Raw genomic sequence first — 22,105 nt, 5'->3', positions numbered from 1 at the left:
TCTCTTTGAATTGAGGCAGTTAAAATCCTGTGAGAGTAGGTCTTTCCCAGTGAATTCTGTCTCCCATTTTTGCAACAGATTTTTCCAGCTGAAAGTTTAATACTTGGGGGTGGGGAGAGCAGGTGAGCTCAGTGCTCACTGTACATAAAAGTGACACATTAGGTCTGTGTGTGGACCTTATTGAAAAGTTCATAGAACATATAATAACAGTTCTCATGGGACTATATCCTCAGAAAGTTTGCTGGGAATTGTTTATTTAGAAGCCTACATACCAGTGAGACTGTTAGGCATAAAATACTTGTATTGTGTAAACTTCCCATACGTGCAGTGACTTCCATTCAGTCATGAGGGAACTTCTATTTACCAGAACTCAAAACTGCTAACTCAGTTTGCTAGTAAACTGCAAATATTATATTGTGGGAGTGGGGATTGTAATAGGGTAAGGAACCTTTTTTGGTTGGTGGGCCAGATTGTTATCTCCCCACCCCTTGGCAGGCCAAACTTGACATCATTATGATGTCAGGTGACGCTCTGCTTTGAAACCCTGATTGTTTGGACCTCAAAGCGTAATGCTGGCCTGTTTAACCACAGTTTCCATTCAGTGGAAACTGCTTCTCCCTTCCTGTGTTGTTACTTAAACCTCCGATTTCAGAGGTTTAAAAGAGCAGTGCGAAGTGGCTTGCAAAGCCTTTGGTTAGAAGCCCCACGCAGTGCAGGAAGCGAGAAATGGTTTCCATTGCATGAAAACTACTTCTGCCTCCTTGAACTCCTTGTTCCAACAAAGGAACAATTGGGAACCCACTTTAAACTCACAATTATTACTTTAAAGCCCCACCCTTACCTGCCCCATGTATGTCATCAGATGTAGGGTGGGTGGGCATGGCTTCCCCAAAACAGCCTTACAGGGCAAATGGGAAGGCCTAGCAGGCCAGATGTTCCCCACCCCTGTACTCAGGTCCCAGGTAATAGTGATTACTGCAAGGGGTGTCTGTTGCAAGCACTGGTGATTTATAGACTCTGATCGTATGGAAGTGGTACACTTTAAATGGTAATATGTATTATTTCACTTACTTTTATGTGAGCCTTACTATATTTGGGGGCACTCCTGCTCATGTTGCTCAGTGAGGGCCCAGACCTCTGCTCCAAAGTCCTTTGCTGATGGCCCAGCTGGCAGCAAATCCCTTCCTGCTATGCCACAATGTTTTGCATACACTTCCAAGTCTGAAATGTTTTCCTCCTGCTCTTTTCTTGTCTCTCTCCCTGCACCCTCTCCCAAACTTTTGAAGACTCTTCATTCACCCATTTCAGTGATCAGGGCATGCTTCCTGTAACTAGGGCAAAATCTGTCCTACTCCCTGTATGGCAAGAATAGTTCCTTTCCCTTGCATTGCATGGCAATGGGAATATATTTCTTGATATGTCTGGTGCCAGAAAAGCTCCAGGAGGAAGGGTTACCCTCCACAGAAAAGACCCTTAGTGTGCAGAGTGTTACAAGGCCCAAGTCTTGTGTTTTTAAACTGACTGTAAATCCTTCCCAATATTTTCTTTTATGTTGAATAAGAAGCTGAAAAGAGTGAAGATTCTTCTGGAGGATCAGGACTGTCTAGTTTACACAGGACATATAGTCAAGATTGCAGCTTTAAGAATAGCATGTATCATGTTGGGGATTATGTATATGTTGAACCTGCAGAAGCCAATTTGCAGCCTCACATAGTCTGTATCGAGCGTCTGTGGGAAGATTCGGCTGGTAAGGAAAAATGTCTTCTTAATGCTGGTGGTTGTAACTGTCGTAAACCCTGTCTTATACCCAGATATCAGCTGCTATTAACATAATACAGATTTCATTATGTGGTAATGGAAACACTACCATGATGTTTTCCTGATAAAATATTGAAATAATCCAGTGCAAAAACAGCACTGGTTGATCATAGGGGTGGCTCCTCACCTTTTACTTCCTTGGAGGGGGTCAGAGAGGAGATGTCTCTACTTTGGTCTGACTAGCAGTGCCACTCCCAGGACAACCAGGTAGAAGCCTGAGGGAGGAGCATAAATGGTGATGGGGCTGAGCCAAACCATGTCTGAATGCTGCAAGGCCTCACTCCCCCAACCTATGCACTAGACACAGTGTGGCACCCCTCCCCCATTCACTGTTGTGAATGTGATTATCATATTACCTGTGGTGGTAGCAATGCTATGGGTTCCTGTTGCCTGTTCTGTGCAGCATCATGAATGAAAACCGGCATCTCTTCCCTTCCCAAATGTCTAATTAATTCTGTGAACTTTTCAAATATTAGCAGTTATCCTATCTCTTTGATGCATGCAACCCCAGTGCTTAAGCATTCATCTAGTTCTTTAAAATATGCAAAGAGAAACATGGCCATTCTCCCGTTCCCCCACAACTGCCCCACTTTTTGCAGGCCTTAACGTTAAAAATGCATGCTCCCTTTACAGAGATTCAAGCGTAAGCCAGCATTACTTCAGCCATGTTGTTGACATAGAAGATCTTTAAATTAGTTTATAATCTATTGTAATGGTTTTGTACCATACAATGATAAAATATAGAAAAGAACCTTTGTTGTTTTTAGGGGGGAAATGGTTGTATGGCTGCTGGTTTTATCGACCAAATGAAACATTCCATCTTGCTACCCGAAAGTTTTTGGAGAAGGAAGTATTTAAAAGTGATTATTACAACAAAGTTCCTGTGAGCAAAATTCTCGGCAAATGTGTGGTCATGTTTGTTAAGGTGAGGCTAAATAGATTGTTACATTGAAACTGAATTTATACTATGTCTAACATTTCTAGAGATATCTGGGTGAAAATATTATTCTGAAGAAAGGCTAGTGGTTTGTTGTAGTAGAGTTGATTTTTATACTGTGATAAACTTCTCCCCATTTTCCTCATGTGGTCAAATGCTTATCAATTTGGAAATAAATTGAGGCCACCCAAAGATAACGAAACTATTTCTGTCTACTTGGAGAACTATGTAGAAGTGATATTTGATGCTAGTCCTATTCAGAATAGGCATGATTAAGTTTGATTCATTAATTTCAGTGGGTCTACTCTGAGTAGGACTTAGTTGACTACCATGCTGGGTCTGTAAATGTGTAGAACTGTGCAAAGTAGAGAGGGAAAACACATTTATTTAACATCTTCAAAATGACCTGGCAGGAACCTGTGAGCTTCCATTGCAGGATGTAAGTTGGTCCTATAGAGGGGGGAGTAGGGAAAGACTCTAAAGCAAGGATGAGGAACCTCTGGCCCTCCAAATGTTGTTGGACTCTCAAAGCCCAGCATCTTTGACAATTGCCCATGCTGGCTAGGGCTGATGGGAGTTGGAGTTTTTATTACTGTTTGTTAGCTGTCTTGAGTCTTTTTGGAGAAATAGGTTGGACAGTTGAGAGATGAAATGTTAGTAAAGAAAAGGGGAAAGTTATGGGATGGTAAGAGGAGAGAGGAAATTGGAGATTGGGGGGGATTTGTGCCATGAGGTTTAACAACTCTCCCCTGTATTAGATAGCTGTTTTAGGAGAGGGGGGGATACTTGCCCCCTTTTATGCTGTCCAGATCTGCCCCTCCCCCATATATACCTATAAAATACTCAGGTTTAGGGCTAGCAGCCTTCTAACACTGTGTAGCACAGCTGGGGAGGTCTGGGGAATGGGAATAAAAATATGTCCTTTCTTCCTCTCCCCCATCGCCTCCTCAAAACTGCAAGGCTCCTATTCCAGGTTGCCTGATATCTCTAAACAGGAACACTCCTCTTAGCGGGAGGGGGTGATAGCACTGTAACACAGTGTTGCTGGTGCCACTTGTCCCATGTATTTACATAATGGTCTACTACATGTGTGACAAATATATAGTATGCTTCCTAGTCTATTCTGTCTTTAAAAAGTTCTCATCGATGACTAAATTAATACATTAGTTCTTAAATTATTGAATTTCAACAGTGATGATAATGGAGAAGGAAGATATAGGATTATATATTATAATGAAGATGGTCTCCCTGGTTAGTCTAAAAAAATTAAATATTGTAAAGGAAATCAATGATTTGGCAACTGCACTAAAACACTATAGCTGGGAGCTGAACAGGCCTGTGTACATATGCAGGGAGGAATCGCTGTTTTACAGCAGCGCTTTGCATCACCTACGCTGCTACTCTAGAGGTCTCCCTAACCTTCAGGGGCCAAAGGGGATGGTTGCTGCTGCTGCTATGAGACTCTTTGGATCTTGGCCTGTATGTCCTTTAAAAGATAATTTAGGAAAAGTTAAGAATAGCTAAAGGAATTTAATTGCTGTGATTAAATACTGTTTCAACAAACACCAGACAGTGGCTTTTGAGTGAAAGTGTTTGTGTAAGTTATCCAAATGATTATTTTTTTCCTCATTGAATAGGAGTATTTTAAGCTATGCCCAGAAAACTTTAGAGATGAAGATGTTTATGTTTGTGAATCACGTTATTCTGCAAAGACAAAGTCCTTTAAGAAGATTAAATTGTGGACCATGCCAATTAGCTCTGTCAGATTTGTTCCTCGAGAAGTGCCCTTGCCTGTGGTTCGTGTTGCATCGGTGTTTGCAAATACAGACAAAGTCGATGAAGAAAAACACACTGAAACATCTGAGGACAACAAAGTGGGAGACAACATGCTTAGCCTTGAAAAGGTATACAAGTTTAAAGAGCTGCCCATTAAAATGAAAATGTAAATGCTTTGACTTTTGTGTTTATGGTTAGATATGACTGTAGGTTTTACAAATTGTATATCAGCTTGTCTTTACCAAACGTAGACAGCTCTGTTTTATACATGGGTATGCCATATACAGATCTAACATCCACATGAAATTTCTGGGCAAGTCATTTGGAGGTTTGTGGATGGCACTCACCTCTTCCTTTTGTAACCATCTACTTGCCCCAGGAAGTCTGTGGAACTCTTGGATCGGTGTCTGGAAGCAGTTTTGACTGGTTGAGATGGACAAGCTGAAGCTTAATCTAGACAAAACAGAGGTGTCATGGGTGGGCAAACTGCCTACTCTGCATAGAAGTTTGCAGTCTGTCTTGGACAGGGTTACATTGTTTCTGAAGGATCAAGTACAGTAGGACCCCGTCTCTCAGTGCTCTGCTTTTTCGCATTCTGCTAATACGGCGCGAGCGGGGCGATCAGCTGGAGTGGGGGCAGGAGCTCCCCGCGCTCCTGCTGATCTCGCCGGAGGAGGGGAACAGCTGATCTTCTCCTCCTCAGGGGCGATCAGACTCCCACGCTCCAGCTGACCTTCTCGGGGGCGATCAGATCCCCATGCTATAGCTGATCCCACCGGAGGAGAAGCCCGCCACAGCTGATCTTCTCCTCCGGTGCGATCAGCGGGTTAGGTTCCAGACCCCCGCGCTACAGCTGATCACTTTTTGGCGGGGCTCTGGAACCTAACCTGCCATATGAATAGGGCCTTACTGTATGCAGTTTAGAGTGCTCCCAGACTGCACCAGGAATTATCCTATCTGAAGGGGACAGATGTTACCTTTGTTAATGCCTTAATGCACTCTACATGGAGCTGCCTTTAAAGATTCATAGAAACATCAGCTGGTGGACAATGCAGCCACTTGGATGATTATGTGCACTGGCTGCCAGTTCATTTCAGGGCCTAATTTAAAGTGCTGGTCCTTTAAAGCCCTAAAACAAAATGTCTTCCTCCTCTCTGGCAGTGCTAGCCCTAGATGTATTTAAGCCTTTGATTGTCTGGAATGGGGGTTTCTGATTGAGGTGATAACAAAAAATGGGGTTTGGCCCAAAATTTAAAGGGTTGATTGAACATATATATTCAATCTCTAAGACTAAAGTAAGGGTAAATAATCTGGATTTGGAGCTGTTTGAGAATCAACAGGAGATAAAGAAAGGGTGTGTCTCCTTTTTTATTTTAGTGTTAGAACCCTCAGTAATTAGATTGCAACAGGCTAGAGATGTGGTAGGAGCAAAGATAAAAAATCAAAAGTATGTGATAGGGCTTTATGCTGATGACATAGTAATTACAATTCAGACCCTTGAAAAACAGCTATGGCTTTAAAAAGAGAATTTGAATCCTTTGAACGAGTTACAGGCCTCCGAATGAATTTTCAAAAATCAGAGGCCTTATGCTTTAATGTCCCTCCTAATGTTCGAAAATCATTTTCAAGGCTGCTAGGTATCCCAGTTTGCCATAGCAAGCTGAAAATACCTAGCAGTACAGATCACTAGAAATTTGAACAAAACGTATGAGGAAAATTACAGTTGCGTCTGGCAGAGCATTAGCAAAGATGTGAACAGATGGAAAAATTTTAACTTTACTTTGATGGATGAATTGGCTCTGATAAAACTGAGTATAACACCAAAACGTACCTTTTTATTTCAAGTTCTTCCAATCGAAGTCCCTTTAAAGCAATTACGTTTATGGGAGTGACAGATAAATCAATTTATTTTGAGGCAAAAAAGAATATGGGTTAGTAAAAAAGGTTTATATATTAAGTCCAAAGTGGAAGGATGGGGAATTCCAAATTTAGAAATGTATTATTTGGCAAATCAGATAGGCCATATTATCCCATTTATATTATGAGATATAAGTAAGCAATGGGTACAAATAGAAATGATGTCACAAGATGGGATCCCAATAAATGTCTTCCCCTTTCTTAAAAATAAACTCTGATCTTTGAATGAAATGGAAAACAGATTTACACACAAAATATTTAAAGCCTGGAAGGAAAAAGTAACTCTTTTACTTTCTACAATATCTCCTCAGATTCCCTTGGCATACCACCCTATGTTTTTCAATAAATATCGTATGTATGATTATAAGGGCTGCTGTGCCAAGGGATTATATCAACTCTGATTTTTATCTGCATGGAATGCCTATTGGAGAAGACAAGTTAAAAAATCAACTGCAGGAAAGGTTCACCAGATTTGAGAAATTAATATTAGCATATTCAGAGAATTTGAAGGACCTGACCTCTAATATATATAAAATCTTGCTTGATGACATAGGAGGAGACTTATCAGAATTAAAACTGTGGTGGGAAAGGGAACTTGGAATTGAAATAGGTAAGAAAGACTGGGTAACACGATGAAATCAGCCACCACACTGGATAATAGCAGCTAAATTCAAAGGACTGTATCTGAAAATCATATATTGGTGGTAATTGACACCTAAATAGCATTAATGAATCCAGGAACATCTTCAATGTGCTGGAGGGGATGTCAAAGAACTAGCACATATAAAGTATGTGGTGGGAGTGTTAAATTTGCATTTTTGGGGCATCTGTGATTAAGGAGATTGAACAGATAACCCAACAAAAAATCACATTGACACCACAGGTAGCAATACTGAATTTATTTCTGAATGAACACCTTGATACTAAAAATAAGAAATCGGTAAGTTTTTTGTTGGTAGCAGCAAGGATTACTATTGCCCTACTAAATTACTATTGCCCTACTAAAGCCCTTAAAGGAGCAAATATAGATTCTTGATATAAAATAGTTTGGAATATATGGCAGATTGATTATTTATTATTTGATTTATATCCCGCCCTTCCTCCCAGCAGGAGCCCAGGGTGGCGAACAAAAGCACTAAGAACACTTTAAAACATCATAAAAACAGACTTTAAAATACATTAAAACAAAACATCTTCACAACATTTTTTTAAAAAGCTTTCAAGACATTAAAAAAAGGTTAAAAACATACTTTTTAAAAAAAGGTTAAAAACGTATTAAAAAGCAGCTTCAACACAGACACAAACTGGGATAAGGTCTCAACTTTAAAGGCTTGTTGAAAGAAGAAGGTCTTAAATAGGTGCCAAAAAGATAACAGAGATGGCGCCTGTCTAATATTTAAGGGGAAGGAATTCCACAGGGTAGATGCTGCCACACTAAAGGTCCATTTCCTATGTTGTGCGGAACGGACCTCCTGATAAGATGGTATCTGCAGGAGGCCCCCACCTGCAGAGCGCAGTGATCAACTGGGTATGTAAGGGGTAAGACCGTCTTTCAGGTATCCTGGTTACAAGCTGTATAGGGCTTTGTACACCAAGACTAGAACTTTGGTCCGGTAGCAAATGGGCAGCCAGTGCAATTCTTTCAGTGGCGCAGTGACATGGTGGTGATACCCTGCCCTAGTGAGCAGTCTTGCCGCTGCATTTTGCACCGGACCAACCTCAAGGGCAGCCCCACATAGAGCGCATTACAGTAATTCAGCCTGGAAGTTACCAGTGCGTGGACAACAGTGGTCAGGCTATCCCAGTCCAGAAACTGCCGCAGCTGTCTTACCAGCTTTAGCTGGTAAAAGGCACTGCTAGCCACTGAGGTCACCTGGGCCAAGAGTACCCCCAGATTACAGACCTGCTCTTTCAGAGGGAGTACGACCCCATCCAAAGCAGGCAACTGACCAATTATCTGAACTCTGGAACCACCAACCCACAGTGCCTCCGTCTTGCTAAGATTTAGTTTATTGGCTCTCATCCAGCCCACCACCGAGTCCAGGCAGTGGTCAAGGACTTGCATAGCCTCTCCCAATTCAGATGTTACAGAGAAATAGAGCTGGGTATCATCAGCTTACTGTTGGCACCTCACCCCAAATCTCCTGATGACCGCTCCCAAGGGCTTCATACAGATGTTAAACAGCATGGGGGACAAGGTGGTACCCTGTGGCATCCCACAGCACAGCTGACAATCACCCAATGCTCTTCTCTGCAAATGACCTTGGAGATAGGATCAGAACCACTGTAAAATAGTGCCTCCAATACCCATCTCATCAAGTCGGCTCAGAAGGATACCATAATCAATGGTAGCAAATGCCGCTGAGAGATCAAGTAAGAGTAACAGGGTCACACTCCCTCGTCCTTCTCCCGATAAAGGCCATCCATCAGGGTGACCAAGGCCAAATCAGTCCCATAACCAGGCCTGAACCCAGACTGGGATGGGTCAAGATAATCTGTTTCATCCAAGAGTACTTGCAATTGCTGCATCTCTCAATCACCTTCCCTAAGAAGGCGGTATTTGTGACTGATTGGTAATTGTCCCTGACCAATGGGTCCAGGGTGGGCTTTTTCAGGAGTAGTTGGATCACCGCTTCTTTCAGGGTGGCTGGAACCACTCCCTCCCGCAATGATGCATTGACCACACCCTGGATCCACTCGGTCAAACCCCCTCGGCAAGCTTTAATAAGCCAAGAAGGGCAAGGGTCCAGAGGACACGTTGCTGGCCTCATCATCGCAAGCACCTGGTCTACGTCATCAGGCCGCATCAACTGAAACCATTCCCAAGAAGTTGCAGCAGACTTTGCACTGGACACCTCATTGGAGACTACAGTAGATGTGGATGGGGCATCAAGACTGCTACGAAGGCAAGCAACTTTGCCCTCAAAGTGTCTTGCAAACAATTCACAGTGGGCCTCCGAAGGGTCTAAAACTCCATTTCCTGGAGTTCATGTCAACCGACCCCTGACAATACAGAAAAGCTCTACTGGATGGCTACTTGAGGTTGCAATGGAAGCAGAGAAGTGGGCCTTCTTTGCTGCCCTCACCATGGCACAGTAGGCACGGTTATGATGTTTTTGTTGTGCCCGATCAGCCTCACAGCACATCTTTCGTTACTTGTGCTCTAGCTGTCGTCCAGCCTGTTTCATTGTCCTTAACTCACTGATATACCAAGGTGCAAACTAGGCTCCACAATGCCGGAGAGGGTGCTCAGGGGCAACTGTGTCAAGAGCCTGACGCGCCTCGCTGTTCCACAGTGTGACAAGGGATTCAACAGGGTCACCTGCTATATCCATTGGAAACTCCCCCAGAGCATTCAGGAATCCTATGGATTCCATTAGTCTCCGGGGGTGGACCATCTCAATCTGTCCACCACCCTTGCAGGGAAGGATCGGAGCCATAAGCCTAAACTTCACTAGGAAGTGCTCTGACCATGACAATGGGGTGACATCTACCCCCACTATCTCCAGACCACCCCTTCCTCCATCTGGAGCAAAAAACCAAGTCTAGGGTGTGTCCTGCCCTATGCATTTGGCAGGTGACAACTTGAGACAGCCCCATGATCGTCATGGAGGCCATGAAGTCCTGAGTGGGAACACTAGAGGCAGCCTCAGCTTGGACATTGAAATCACCAAGGACTTGCATTCTGGGCTCCTCCAATACTACAGCCGAGATGGCCTCCGCCAGCTCAGTCATAGAAGCTGCCAGGGAGCAGGGTGGACGGTACACCAGCAACAACCCTAGTTTACTGTCTCCTTGGCCTGACACCAACTAATTTAAAGAGAGTAAGAGGACAAAGTAAAAGGACTAGTTTCCTTTTATTAATTACATAAATTTACAAGATACAAGGATCCCCCTGCCAATGACATGACATACACATGGATATGGTACTATTATTAAATGGTCCTCAAAATTAAAGGATAGGAATTATATTCAACAATCCTGCAGGAAAGAAAAAGAGAAGGAACAGTATTAATGTACAAATGAAAATTGTATTAATAATTTACTATGGATAAATAAAATGTAATCTTTATAAGAAATATGATTATGATCTACTTAGTGTATTATTTTCTATTATTTTGTTGGTCATGTTTATATTTTGTTTTTCTTGAAATTAATAAAAATGTTTAAAGAAGAGTCCTAAAGCAGGATGGGGATCTTTTTGGCCTGGCATGCCAGATCTTTATCTCTCCACCCCCACCCGATGGGCCAACTTTAACAGGTGGGCCACATCACCCACCTGTCAAAGTTGACCCATAGGGCTGGAAGGAGATATCTGCTTCACTAGTGCATTCCCTGCAGGATTGAATGCTCATCAGCTGAGTTGTCACTTCTGTCATGCTGCTTTGGCTGCACACACCAGTTTCCAGCAGGGGAATTGATGCACACAGCCAAACTGAGCAGGATTTCACCTCTGCCCATCAACTGATGGGAGTGGTTTAAATCCTGTTGTTTAGGCTGCATACTAGTTGTTTGTGGGGAACTTCCAGGCACAGCCAACTCTGACTTGAAACCTGCACTCTGCCCATCTGCTGATGTCACCCAGTGACATCAGATGATAGACAGGTGGATGTGATTTTTGGCAAGTGCTATTGCGAGCCAAGATTGGTGGGATGAAGGTTTCCTGCCCATGGCCTAAGCAGTTTGGGACCAGGCATTTGAAGGATCCTCCTTTAGCTTTAGAGGCTGGATTTGCATGCTTGGTTATGAGGTCAATTAGGTTGGCAAATATGCAGAATCAGGATTTCTTGGTGATGGCCCCTTGGCTATTGAACTCTGTTCTAGTTGAAATCCACATGGACTCATCAGGACAACTCTGAAGACCCAATTGTTTCTTTACAATTCTTTTTTCATAACATAGTATTCTATTCATCTGTTGGGTTGCTGAATAAAACTGTTGCTGAGTTTTAATTATTTAATTGATTTTATTCTTTATGGACTGGATTTTATTTGTGATTAGTGTTATTGCAGGCTCTTATCTATTAATTTTCATTGTTGGAGGTTTATAATTTTAAATGGATCATTGATTAAATATTTTTATGCTGTAAGCCACCTTAAGAAAGTCTGGCCCTAAAAGTCGGCCTATAAATACTTAAAATGAATGAATAATACTCAGCTTGTCTTATTCTTCTCAATGGCTAGAACAGCTCTGTGTATGTGTTGTTGTTGTTGTTATGTGCCTCCAAGTCGACTACGACTTATGGCGACGCTATGAATCAGTGACCTCCAAGAGCATCTGTCATGAACCACCCTGTTCAGATCTTGTAAGTTCAGGTCTGTGGCTTCCTTTATGGAATCAATCCATCTTTTGTTTGGCCTTCCTCTTTTTCTACTCCCTGCTGTTTTTCCCAGCATTATTGTCTTTTCTAGTGAATCATGTCTTCTCATGATATGTCCAAAGTATGATAATCTCAGTTTCATCATTTTTGCTTCTAGTAAGAGTTCTGGTTTGATTCGTTCTAACACCCAATTATTTGTCTTTGTTGCAGTCCATGGTATCCGCAAACCTCTCCTCCAACACCACATTTCAAATGAGTTGAATTTTCTCTTAACTGCTTTTTTCACTGTCCAACTTTCACATCCATACATAGAGATCGGAAATACCATGGTCTGAATGATCCTGACTTTAGTGTTCAGTGATACATGTTTGCATTGAAAGACCTTTTCTAGTTCTCTCACAGCTGCCCTCCCCAGTCCTAGCCTTCTTCTGATTTCTTGACTGTTGTCTCCATTTTGATTAATGATTGTGCCAAGGTGTTCATAATCCTTGACAAGTTCAATGTCCTCATTGTCAACTTTAAAGTTGCATAAATCTTCTCTTGTCATTCCTTTAGTCTTTTTGACGTTCAGCTGTAGTCCTGCTTTTGTGCTTTCCTCTTCAACTTTCATCAGCATTTGTTTCAAATATTACTGGTTTCTGCTAGTAGTATGGTGTTGTCTGCATATCTTAAATTATTGATGTTTCTCCCTCCAATTTTCACACCTCCTTCATCTTTGTCCAATCCTGCTTTCCGTATGATATGTTCTGCGTACGGATTAAACAAATAGGGTGATAAAATGCACCCCTGTCTCACACCCTTTCTGATGGGGAACCAGTCGGTTTCTCCATATTCTGTCCTTACAGTATGTGTAGAAGGATAGAAGTACTAAGCTTCCATCTCCTTGAGAGAAATTTTGCACATATTGGGGTTCCGAACATCAGAGTTTCTGCATATGCAGGTAACCTGTAGATGGGACTGAATAACTCCTAATGTACTTTTTCTTTTTCTTTTGTAATTATAGTTGTCCAGCATTCCCTACTTCTTAAATCTGCATTTCTTTTCAGGACAAAGAAGATGTTCCAGTAGAAATGTCAAATGGAGAACCTGGATGTCACTACTATGAACAGCTTTGTTACAATGATATGTGGCTGAAGGTTGGGGATTGCGTCTTCATAAAATCACATGGTTTAGTCCGTCCACGAGTTGGCAGGTGCACTTTTTTATATATAGCTGTATACATATGGTTGTGTAACGGACATCTGTTTCAGGTCTTACATGCTCAAAAGCAAAAGAGGAATGAAACCATCATGGAATAAAAGTAACTGAGGGGAGCTATTAAAATTTGGACTTGACTCTTGTCTTGAGATACTTTGAAGCAAAGACTTTTTTGTGTTTTTCAGAATAGAAAAAATGTGGGTAAGAGATGGAGCTGCCTATTTCTTTGGTCCAATCTTTATACACCCAGAGGAAACTGAACATGAGCCAACTAAGATGTTCTACAAGAAGGAAGTATTTTTGAGTAACCTGGAAGAGACCTGTCCCATGACATGCATCCTGGGTAACCAAATAGTATTGAACATTTTTGCTAATTTCTGTGTTTCGGACAAATTGTACAGTGAAAAAAATCAGCACATTTCTATCATTCCTTTGGTCTAATGTTTTTGCTATGTTATGTGTTAGGATTTGGCGTACATGACTAGTAAAACTGTGTCTGCTACAAAATCGGTTCCTTTTAGTAACAAACATTCAGTAGGTTTTTAAAAGTCCCTTACATTCTTCTACAACTAGCGAGAGGGAGAAGAAATGGACTTTGAAGTCCTGTAGGCTCATCACTAGACAAGTGCCTTTTAATAGTGCTGTGCGTAGGACTTGGTAATACTGACACAAGAAGCTCAAGTCAGCCCAAACAGCTGCTGCTTACCCAAGCAACCTGTATCACGTTACTGCCAATTTTACCAGAAGTATAAATGTTTATGAACAAAATACATCAAGACTAGTTAATGACACATATCTGTATTTAAAAAAATTATTTTGAGCCATAGATGGTTTTCTTGTTTATGTGAAATTAAACTGACTCTGAAAGGTAGATGAAAGCCCTGTATCTGTCATGAAGAAATCCTTATTCCAATCCAACAAGGGACATCCATGTGTGCAGCAGATGCAAATGTGTATTTACATTAGAATGATCACTTAGTATCCATTGAACCTGATGGTTGTGTTTGATGCACATAGGAGATGCATTCCTATCAGGGATCACTAGTCACATGCAACACATGTGAACTGGAATGGGGCTTATGTGTGGCATTGTAGGCTGTGTGTGATTGGTCATTATTTTGCTATTAACTTTTTGACAGTTTAAAATTTGCAGACCTGCTAACAATTTGCAAGGAGAATGTTGCTATTCACTTTTCTCTCTTGCAGGAAAGTGTGCTGTGTTGTCTTTCAAAGACTTCCTCTCCTGTAGGCCAACTGAGATTTCTGAAAATGATGTTCTCCTCTGTGAAAGCCGCTATAATGAAAGTGACAAACAGATGAAGAAATTTAAGGGACTGAAAAGATTTTCTCTTTCTGCAAAAGTAGTAGATGATGAAATTTACTATTTTAGGTAAAACATTTTTGTTTTGAAAAACTTTTATCAGAGATCGTAGATATAGAGATCTTAATTTGATTTGATAACAGAAAAAATCGCCTTTATAAAGTTTAATGGTATTAACTGAAGCATTTTCTCATCCATGGATGAGAAAAAAATCCCCTTTATAAAATTTAAAGGTATTAACTGAAGCATCTTCTCATCCACAGAACTCTTGATTTTGAGCTTAGTAAAAGTTGCGGTACCCTAAAAGTCATCCTGAACTTATAAAAATAGCAGGGTTACCTAATGTGCATAGATTAGGATTCAGATGTCATGATTATATGATATGTATAGTTAAGTGTCCCATAACAAGTTAGTCCATTAGTTCATATCTACCACTGTACTATGTTCTTTCGTTAACAGTAACTTTCTAAGGACTCAGGCAAAGGTATTTCCCAGCTGTATTCAAGATCCTTTAACTGGAAACACTCAGGATTGAACCTGGGTCTTCATACATGTGCTTTGTCACTGATGCATTACTTCATATTTTAAGTAGGCAATGCTGAAAATGAATATAGCAATTGATTTTTAACTTCTACCAGTATGTGTTTCTTTAAAAAAAAATATCGCTATACAAAACCATGAGTTTTGGTAACTCAGATTTCTGTTCCAAGGAACTTGCAAGAAGAAAGAATTGTATAATAGGAAACCACTTTGGTGGGGCAGAGGCTATGACTTTTTACATAGTGTAGCATTGTTTGACAGTAGGGTTGGAGAGAATAACATCCTTTTTTTGGAAAGATTTACCATTAGATAAATTGATTCCATTGCTAACCATGTTTAATGTTAGAAGGCATCAGTAGTGTAGTTACAAATTCAGAAGTGTAGGGTCCCTTCATGATAGTCACACCACACCCCCTCACAGCAATGCCCCTTTTTCCACTTTCCCTCATCTCTCTTTCATCTTGTGAGTCCACACTCCACTACAAAGGATGTCCATAGGAGCTAATGAAAGGAGAGGCTGTGTGTTAGCTACTGAGAAGATCCTTTTCAGTGGCTGACTCACCTCCTTTTACTCTGATTGGCTACACATAGGGCCCCTTTTCATGCTGATTGGCTCACACATAGGGACCTGGCTGGGACCCTGCTCCCAAAAAAGTCCCAAGTCTGTGACCCCCTGCGACCCTGGACAACTACCCCCCTGGCAGGCATTTTAGAGATAGCTACTAAAGCCTTTCTGTTCTTTGTGGTCTGTGCCTACCGTATGGAAGACTTCTAAATAACTATTTTGTTTAGTTTCAGAACTGAGCTAAAACACAGTAGTTTACTTTTTTTTTTAACAAAATCTACTTCTAATATGTTCCTACTTCTTCCTGATAAATCACTTACTATAAAGCAGAATTTAGAAACAATGTGGTGCGCAGAAACGGGTTTTAGTCTTATGGAATGCTTTTTTAGGAAACCCATAATTCCTCAGAAGGAGCCATCTCCCCTTCTGGAAAAGAAGATTCAGCAGCTAGAAGCAAAATTTGCTGAGCTGGAAGGAGGTGATGAAGATATTGAAGAGATTGGGGAAGAGGAAGGTGAAGTTACAGAAGCACCAACAATGCCTCAGCTTCAGACTCCACTGTCTAATGAATTGGATATAATGCCATATACTCCACCACAGGTAACATAATTTACAAAATCATATTGGGGAAATCTTTCTCTTTTCCTTCTCCTCATTTAAAAGATGTGTGCTTTTGGCTGCAGTGAGCTGTATTCAACCCCATATACTGGAAAATTAATTTTCAAGATTACTTTGTCAATGTACAATTTCTTTTCTTTGTAAATTGCTTAGAGGTCTTCTTTCTAGTAAGTGGTATATAAATTCTGTCAAATAAATAAAAATATATAGAGGTAAATCTTTTTGTAATCCATGTGATTTCAGATGCACAAGAGATGTCTTGTATTTAATAACACCAGATGTACTGCAGAAGCTTTGTAAAACTAGAAGCTAGCCACCCTTTCTTGGCTATGCCAGCTATGTACCTAAATTTGCTCACCTGAGCCCAGCCATATACTATTTCCTATTAAAAATTGTCTAATACCATTGTCAGTTTAAAACTATGACTGAAGAAGAAGAGGTCAGAAAGAGATTCTCTAGCCTTCACTCACTAACTTTCTAACTTGAGAGTTTTCTGTTAAGGATTTATGACCATAAGCATGTGTTTTCCCCCTAGTCCACTCCCAAGTCTGCCAAGGGCAGTGTAAAGAAGGAAGGATCAAAACGGAAGATCAACATGAGTGGCTATATTCTATTTAGTAGTGAGATGAGAGCTGTTATTAAAGCTCAGCACCCAGATTATTCATTTGGAGAGCTCAGTAGACTTGTTGGAACAGAGTGGAGAAACTTGGAAGCAACCAAGAAAGCAGAATATGAAGGTAAATGAAAACTGTAATAGTGTTTTCTGCCCTTTCCTTTCAGAAAAGATGCAATGTCTTTTGAGGGCTAATTAAATTTTTCTCTCTGTGAAGTTTTAAATATATCAGTGCTCACATCTTAGAATTCATCTTATAATGTACTACAGAAATCAGTAATGGTGGTGAAGCAGCTGGAATGAACCAAATGAGCTGTCCTACTATCATAGGGCAGGTGGAACAGGGACCTGGGAATGGATGAGGCAGGGGCCTGTAGTGGCCCACAGGGCTGTGTAGCGCTTCTGGCTTCCCAACACCGCACATCACTGCTGATTACCAGGAGGGGCAAGGCAGCAGGGAGTGTGGCACAGCGTTTGGAGCTTTGGATTGGTTCTGCTGCTGACCATGCTCAGCTCCCCTCTGCCTTGCCTTTCCCCCTTCCCCCTTGTCAATAACCGGGATCCACGTGTGGTGTTTGGAAGCTGGAAGAGCAAAGCAGCCCCATCCACGCAAGTCCACCAGCTGCTGCTGGCAGGGGCCTGAGAAGGAAGGAAGCTAAGGGAAGCAAGGTGGCTTAAAGTAGGTAGAGAGAGGAATGAGGCAAAGAAGGAAAACAGGAAAGGAGGTGTAATAGAGAGGGGAAAATGAACAATGGGTAGAAGTAGCACAGAAACAAATTTTGCCTAAATATTGCCAGAAACATCCTATAACAGTACGAGCTGTTCAACAGTGGAACAGATTGCTGGCCGCTGGGAGCAGGAGCTCTCCCTTTCACTGGAGGTATTTAAGCAGAGGCTGGATGGTGATCTGTCAGGGATGTTGTAGTTTCATCCCGCATTGAACTAGGGGATTGCACTAGATGACCTCCAAGGTCCTTCCAGTTCTATGAGATGCAGAGAGGCCTCTAGGACACATTAAATTGTGAAGACATACAGAAGAAAAATGGGAGGAGTGTAGAGGTAGTTCAAAGTACCTTGTACTTAGTTAATGAATTAGCTGACATACATTTTCTGGAATACTCTTGACTTCTGCTTAGATTTGGACTGCTGTGTTTGGCGTATGAACCCAGACAGATCTGCTTTTAGTTCTCTGCCTCATAAATCATATTCAGCTCTTTGAGAAGCATAAGTCACACATAGTCCACTTTTACTAACTGAGCTCCTCCAATGAAGCACAGATACATTTGCATTAAAGCCTCTTGCTGCTGTAGCAAGCATATCTCTAAATATATATTTTCCTAAACCTGTAGCCTAAAATATTTTTCAGATATTTAGTGCAGCATTAGAAAATTTAATTTAGGAATGAATATGAAGATCTGAATTTTAAACCAAGTTTGATATTCAGAGTAAATGGTGTATGATGTTAGGTCTCTCATTTTTCTTTACTGTGTGGACTTGCTGCATCCTTTCTTTGCAGTACTGGAATGGTAGACAGTTCAGTTCGGTTTCTTTTTTCAAACTGTTCATAGAAGTACTAACACCAAGACAATATGGCCACGTTCAGGTGATCATATCACATCTTAATAAGCCAAGATATGAATAAGTTTTCTGGCTGTGCATGCAGCCCTTTGCACAAGAGTGGAAGCCAGTAAGTCTTCCATCAACTATAGTTATTATGCCTGAACTGGGAAAGTATGGTTAATGGGTTCAGAACATGCTAGGATATAGAGTCATATAGAGAGGGCAGTATGGACCACTCAACAGCCCGCTGTCAAGAGTTTGCACGGCACTTTGCAGATAAAATCGCTCAGATCCGTTCCGACTTAGACGCTATAATTGATACAGTCTCAGAGGATGTAACTTTGGCATCTGCCTGTGCAGTAATGATGGATTCTTTTCAATTTGTACGGCCCAAGGACGTGGACAAGATTCTTGGAGAGGTGAGAGCCACCACATGTCTACTTGACCCTTGCCCTTCCTGGCTTATAAAAAGTGCCAGAGAGGGACTGGTTGAGTGGGTGAAGGGAGTGGTTAATGCCTCCTTATGTCAAGGCAGAATTCCAGGTTGTCTAAAGGAGGCACTTGTAAGGCCTTTGTTAAAAAAGCCCTCCCTGGACCCCTCTATAATGGATAATTACCGACCAGTGTCCAATATTCCATTTTTGGGTAAGTAATAGAGCGTGTGGTGGCCTCCCAGCTCCAGGGATTCTTGGATGAAACAGAGTATCTGGATCCATTTCAGTCTGATTTCCGGCCTGGTTATGGGACGGAGACGACTTTGGTCGCCTTGGTGAATGACCTACGCAGAGAACTGGACAGGGGGAGTGTGTCCCTGTTGGTTCTGCTTGACCTCTCAGCGTCTTTCGATACCATCGACCATGGTATTCTGGGTCGCCTTGCAGGGATGGGACTTGGGGGCACTGTCTTGCAGTGGCTCTGTTACTTCCTGGAGGGATGAACCCAGAAAGTGGTGCTGGGGGATTCCTGTTCGAAGCCTTGGCCGTTGGCCTGCGGGGTCCCTCAGGGTTCAGTTTTGTTCCCTGTGTTATTTAACATCTACATGAAACCGCTGGGAGAGGTTGTTTTGGGGTTTGGTGCCAACAATATGCCGATGACACCGAACTCTATTTCTCATTTCCACCTAATTCCAAGGAAGCTGTCTCAGTTTTAAACCAGTGCCTGGCGTCAGTGGTGGACTGGATGAGGGTAAACAAATTGAAGCTTAATCCAGACAAGACAGAGGTGCTTCTGGTCAGTCATAGGGTGAATCAAGGAATAGGGATACAGTCGGTGCTGGATGGGGTTACACTCCCCCTGAAGACACAGGTTCGCAGTTTGGGTGTGCTCCTGGACTCAGCTTTAAACCTGGAATCCCAGGTTTCGGCGGTGGCTGGAGTGCTTTTGCACAGTTAAGATTAGTGCGCCAACTGCGCCCGTTCCTTGAGCCGTCTGATTTGGCCACGGTGACACATTCCTTAGTTACATCCCGCTTAGATTACTGTAGTGCGCTCTACGTGGGGCTGCCTTTGAAGACTGTTCGGAAACTTCAGTTGGTTCGACATGCTGCAGCCAGAATGTTAACTGGGGCGGGTTACAGGGACCATACAACTCCGCTTTTAAAAAAGCTCCACTGGTTGCCACTCTGTTTCCAAACACAATTCAAAGTGCTGGTGATGACCTATAAAGCCCTATACAGCTTAGGTCCAGGCTATCTATCAGACCGTATCTCCCTGTATGAACCTGCCCAGGCCCTGAGATCTTCAGGAGAGGCCCTTCTCTCAATACCCACGCCCTCTCAAGTATGACTGGTGGGGACACATGATAGGGCCTTCTCGGTGGCTGCCCCTAGGCTTTGGAATTCCCTTCCTAGGGATGTAAGAATGACCCCCTCCTTGCAGTCCTTCCGGCATCAAGCAAAAACCTTTCTATTCCAATAAGCCTTTGGTATTGACAGCTGCTAAAGATAGGGCCTGACAGAAACTGCATTGCTAATGCCTAATTCCTCCATTTTTAAACTGGTTTTTTGATTCTCTTTTAGCTATAAGTATGAAGGGTTTTAATATTGGAATTAGTTTAATTTTATTTTAATCTAGACTCTGTATGTTTTAATTATATGTGTTTTTTATCTGGAAGCTGCCGTGAGTTCCAGTTTTGGAAGGATGGCGGGATATAAATATAGACAATAATAATAATATTTTATATCCGATTTGTTCTGAAGCTGTTAACTTACAGAGAATGGAAGAGTTCCTGGTTTGTTCACTTCCACCATAAAAGATGGTACAAATGAGCTGACCATGAACCACGAGGCTTTATTAAACTGATATATGATTATTTGAACCAGTGCAATGTCTCTGATATTTTTGAAGTAACAAAGTTGAGTTTTCCTTTGAATTGTGGTTTTTGAAGCTCACTCACATCCATTGTGATTATGGCCCTTATTGTTTTCGTTAGGAATACACTACAGTATTGTAATACGTAAGGCAGGATTTATGGTAATTAAATCAAAGGCAGATTTTTTTTTCTAGATGAGGGCATGAATGGAGATAGGAGGCAAAACAGAGTCATTTGTTTTGTCTTGTATTTTTGTATAAATAGATTTGTGGACAAAATGGAAATTATCCCATGTGAAGATGCACTAAAATTGGAAGGTATTTTCTTTCCCTGAATGCTTTTAATGAACATCTTAGGGTGGACTCCTTCAGGGTTTATGTAATGTATCCATAAGTGCTTTTTAGTAAGCAATGACAATGGATTTTGATACAACTTTAAACTGCTGAAAATTCAATACTGTGAGAACAATATGTTTAAGCAGTAAACAGTCAAAAGCTGCACGTAACAAACTTCCCTGCTAAGCAAAGCGATTAGTAAATATGCACAAACAAGAGTTTAACATGAGAAATTACAGTTCAGAGGAAGAGCTCCCTGATGCCTTAACATTTCACTGTATCCCAGTGATTGCATGGCTAGGATTTGGAATTGGGTTTGCTGAATTTGACAGTGAAATGCCAAAGCTCAGCTCCTATGTCTGCTCGGTATTGTTGGATTGCTCTGTCAATATCACATGGTTTTGTTCTCTTGTCTGCCATCATTTGACACAAACCTTTTAGGATAAAACCATTGCTGAAATATTGGCTGCTGTTTTGCTGATCATAGTCCTAATTCAATCTCCAGAATGTACATGATTAAAGAAGTATTCATCCAGTGAGAATATATTAAGAGCTGCTTCAATGTGATGTTTTCTTTTTAAAAGTACTATAAATAATCAAAATTCAAAACTTCCAAATTCCTCCTTTTCATAGTTAAAACAGAAGAAGAGGAGATATCAACTCCTTGCCTTTTGATCTCCTTTTAAGGGACAAAAGTGTTCTGACAAAAATAATATTCCGTATGCTTAAAATTATATATACACAAGAAATTCTCAGATATTCTTGTATTTGTAATGTAGATTATTTCTTATTCAGGATGTGATTTGTGTCTACTACAATTGTATTGTGTGTTCTTTCTTGTGCTCTTTGGTCATGCTTCTAGTTTCATGTCCCCTAAATATAAGTTTCGATGCATTATCACTTCCATTCTTAAAATAAGTACAAGAAAATAATTACCCTTTTCTTGTTTATCTATATAATGTATTAATAGTCTGTTGGACAACTGAGACATATGAAACCCTGTACTAGGAAACTAGTCTTCTGATGGGACAAATTCTAAAACTCTGTCTCATGCTTGTTGTTTTCTAATAAAATGTTCATGTTTTATCTTGGAAATAATATAGAGAGGGATGGTGTATTTGTTCAGTAGTTTACCCCAGGAGTTCAGGATAAGCCATGGCAACATAAATCAGTATGCTGCCAAGCATCTTGAATGGGCATTTAGAACAACTCCTTCACAGATGTAAACATTGCTATCCAATCAGATTTTGTTATGTTTGGCAAAAACATTCTCTTGGTAG

At 41.3% G+C, this 22,105-nt stretch overlaps 1 protein-coding gene across 4 annotated transcripts in view; it reads left to right on the top strand.

The window, feature by feature from the left end:
* The window catches only part of PBRM1 (polybromo 1), a 109,333-nt gene that overhangs the window by 70,001 nt on the left and 17,227 nt on the right, over nt 1-22,105 (top strand). For 3 of the 4 annotated variants that reach the window (XM_061617987.1, XM_061617986.1, XM_061617988.1), the window contains exons 19-26: nt 1,562-1,747; nt 2,586-2,743; nt 4,393-4,659; nt 12,813-12,958; nt 13,149-13,306; nt 14,170-14,353; nt 15,779-15,989; nt 16,543-16,744. In XM_061617987.1, coding sequence (XP_061473971.1) covers nt 1,562-1,747; nt 2,586-2,743; nt 4,393-4,659; nt 12,813-12,958; nt 13,149-13,306; nt 14,170-14,353; nt 15,779-15,989; nt 16,543-16,744 — 1,512 coding nt within the window. The remainder of the gene's footprint in view (nt 1-1,561; nt 1,748-2,585; nt 2,744-4,392; nt 4,660-12,812; nt 12,959-13,148; nt 13,307-14,169; nt 14,354-15,778; nt 15,990-16,542; nt 16,745-22,105) is intronic. The other variant, XM_061617985.1, reaches the window with a different exon arrangement.

The sequence above is a fragment of the Rhineura floridana genome, chromosome 3 (assembly GCF_030035675.1).
Source record: "Rhineura floridana isolate rRhiFlo1 chromosome 3, rRhiFlo1.hap2, whole genome shotgun sequence".
In the NCBI taxonomy this organism is placed as follows: domain Eukaryota; kingdom Metazoa; phylum Chordata; class Lepidosauria; order Squamata; family Rhineuridae; genus Rhineura; species Rhineura floridana.
The sequence above is the reverse complement of the archived record's forward strand: the minus strand, read 5'-3'. Positions and strand labels throughout refer to the sequence as shown.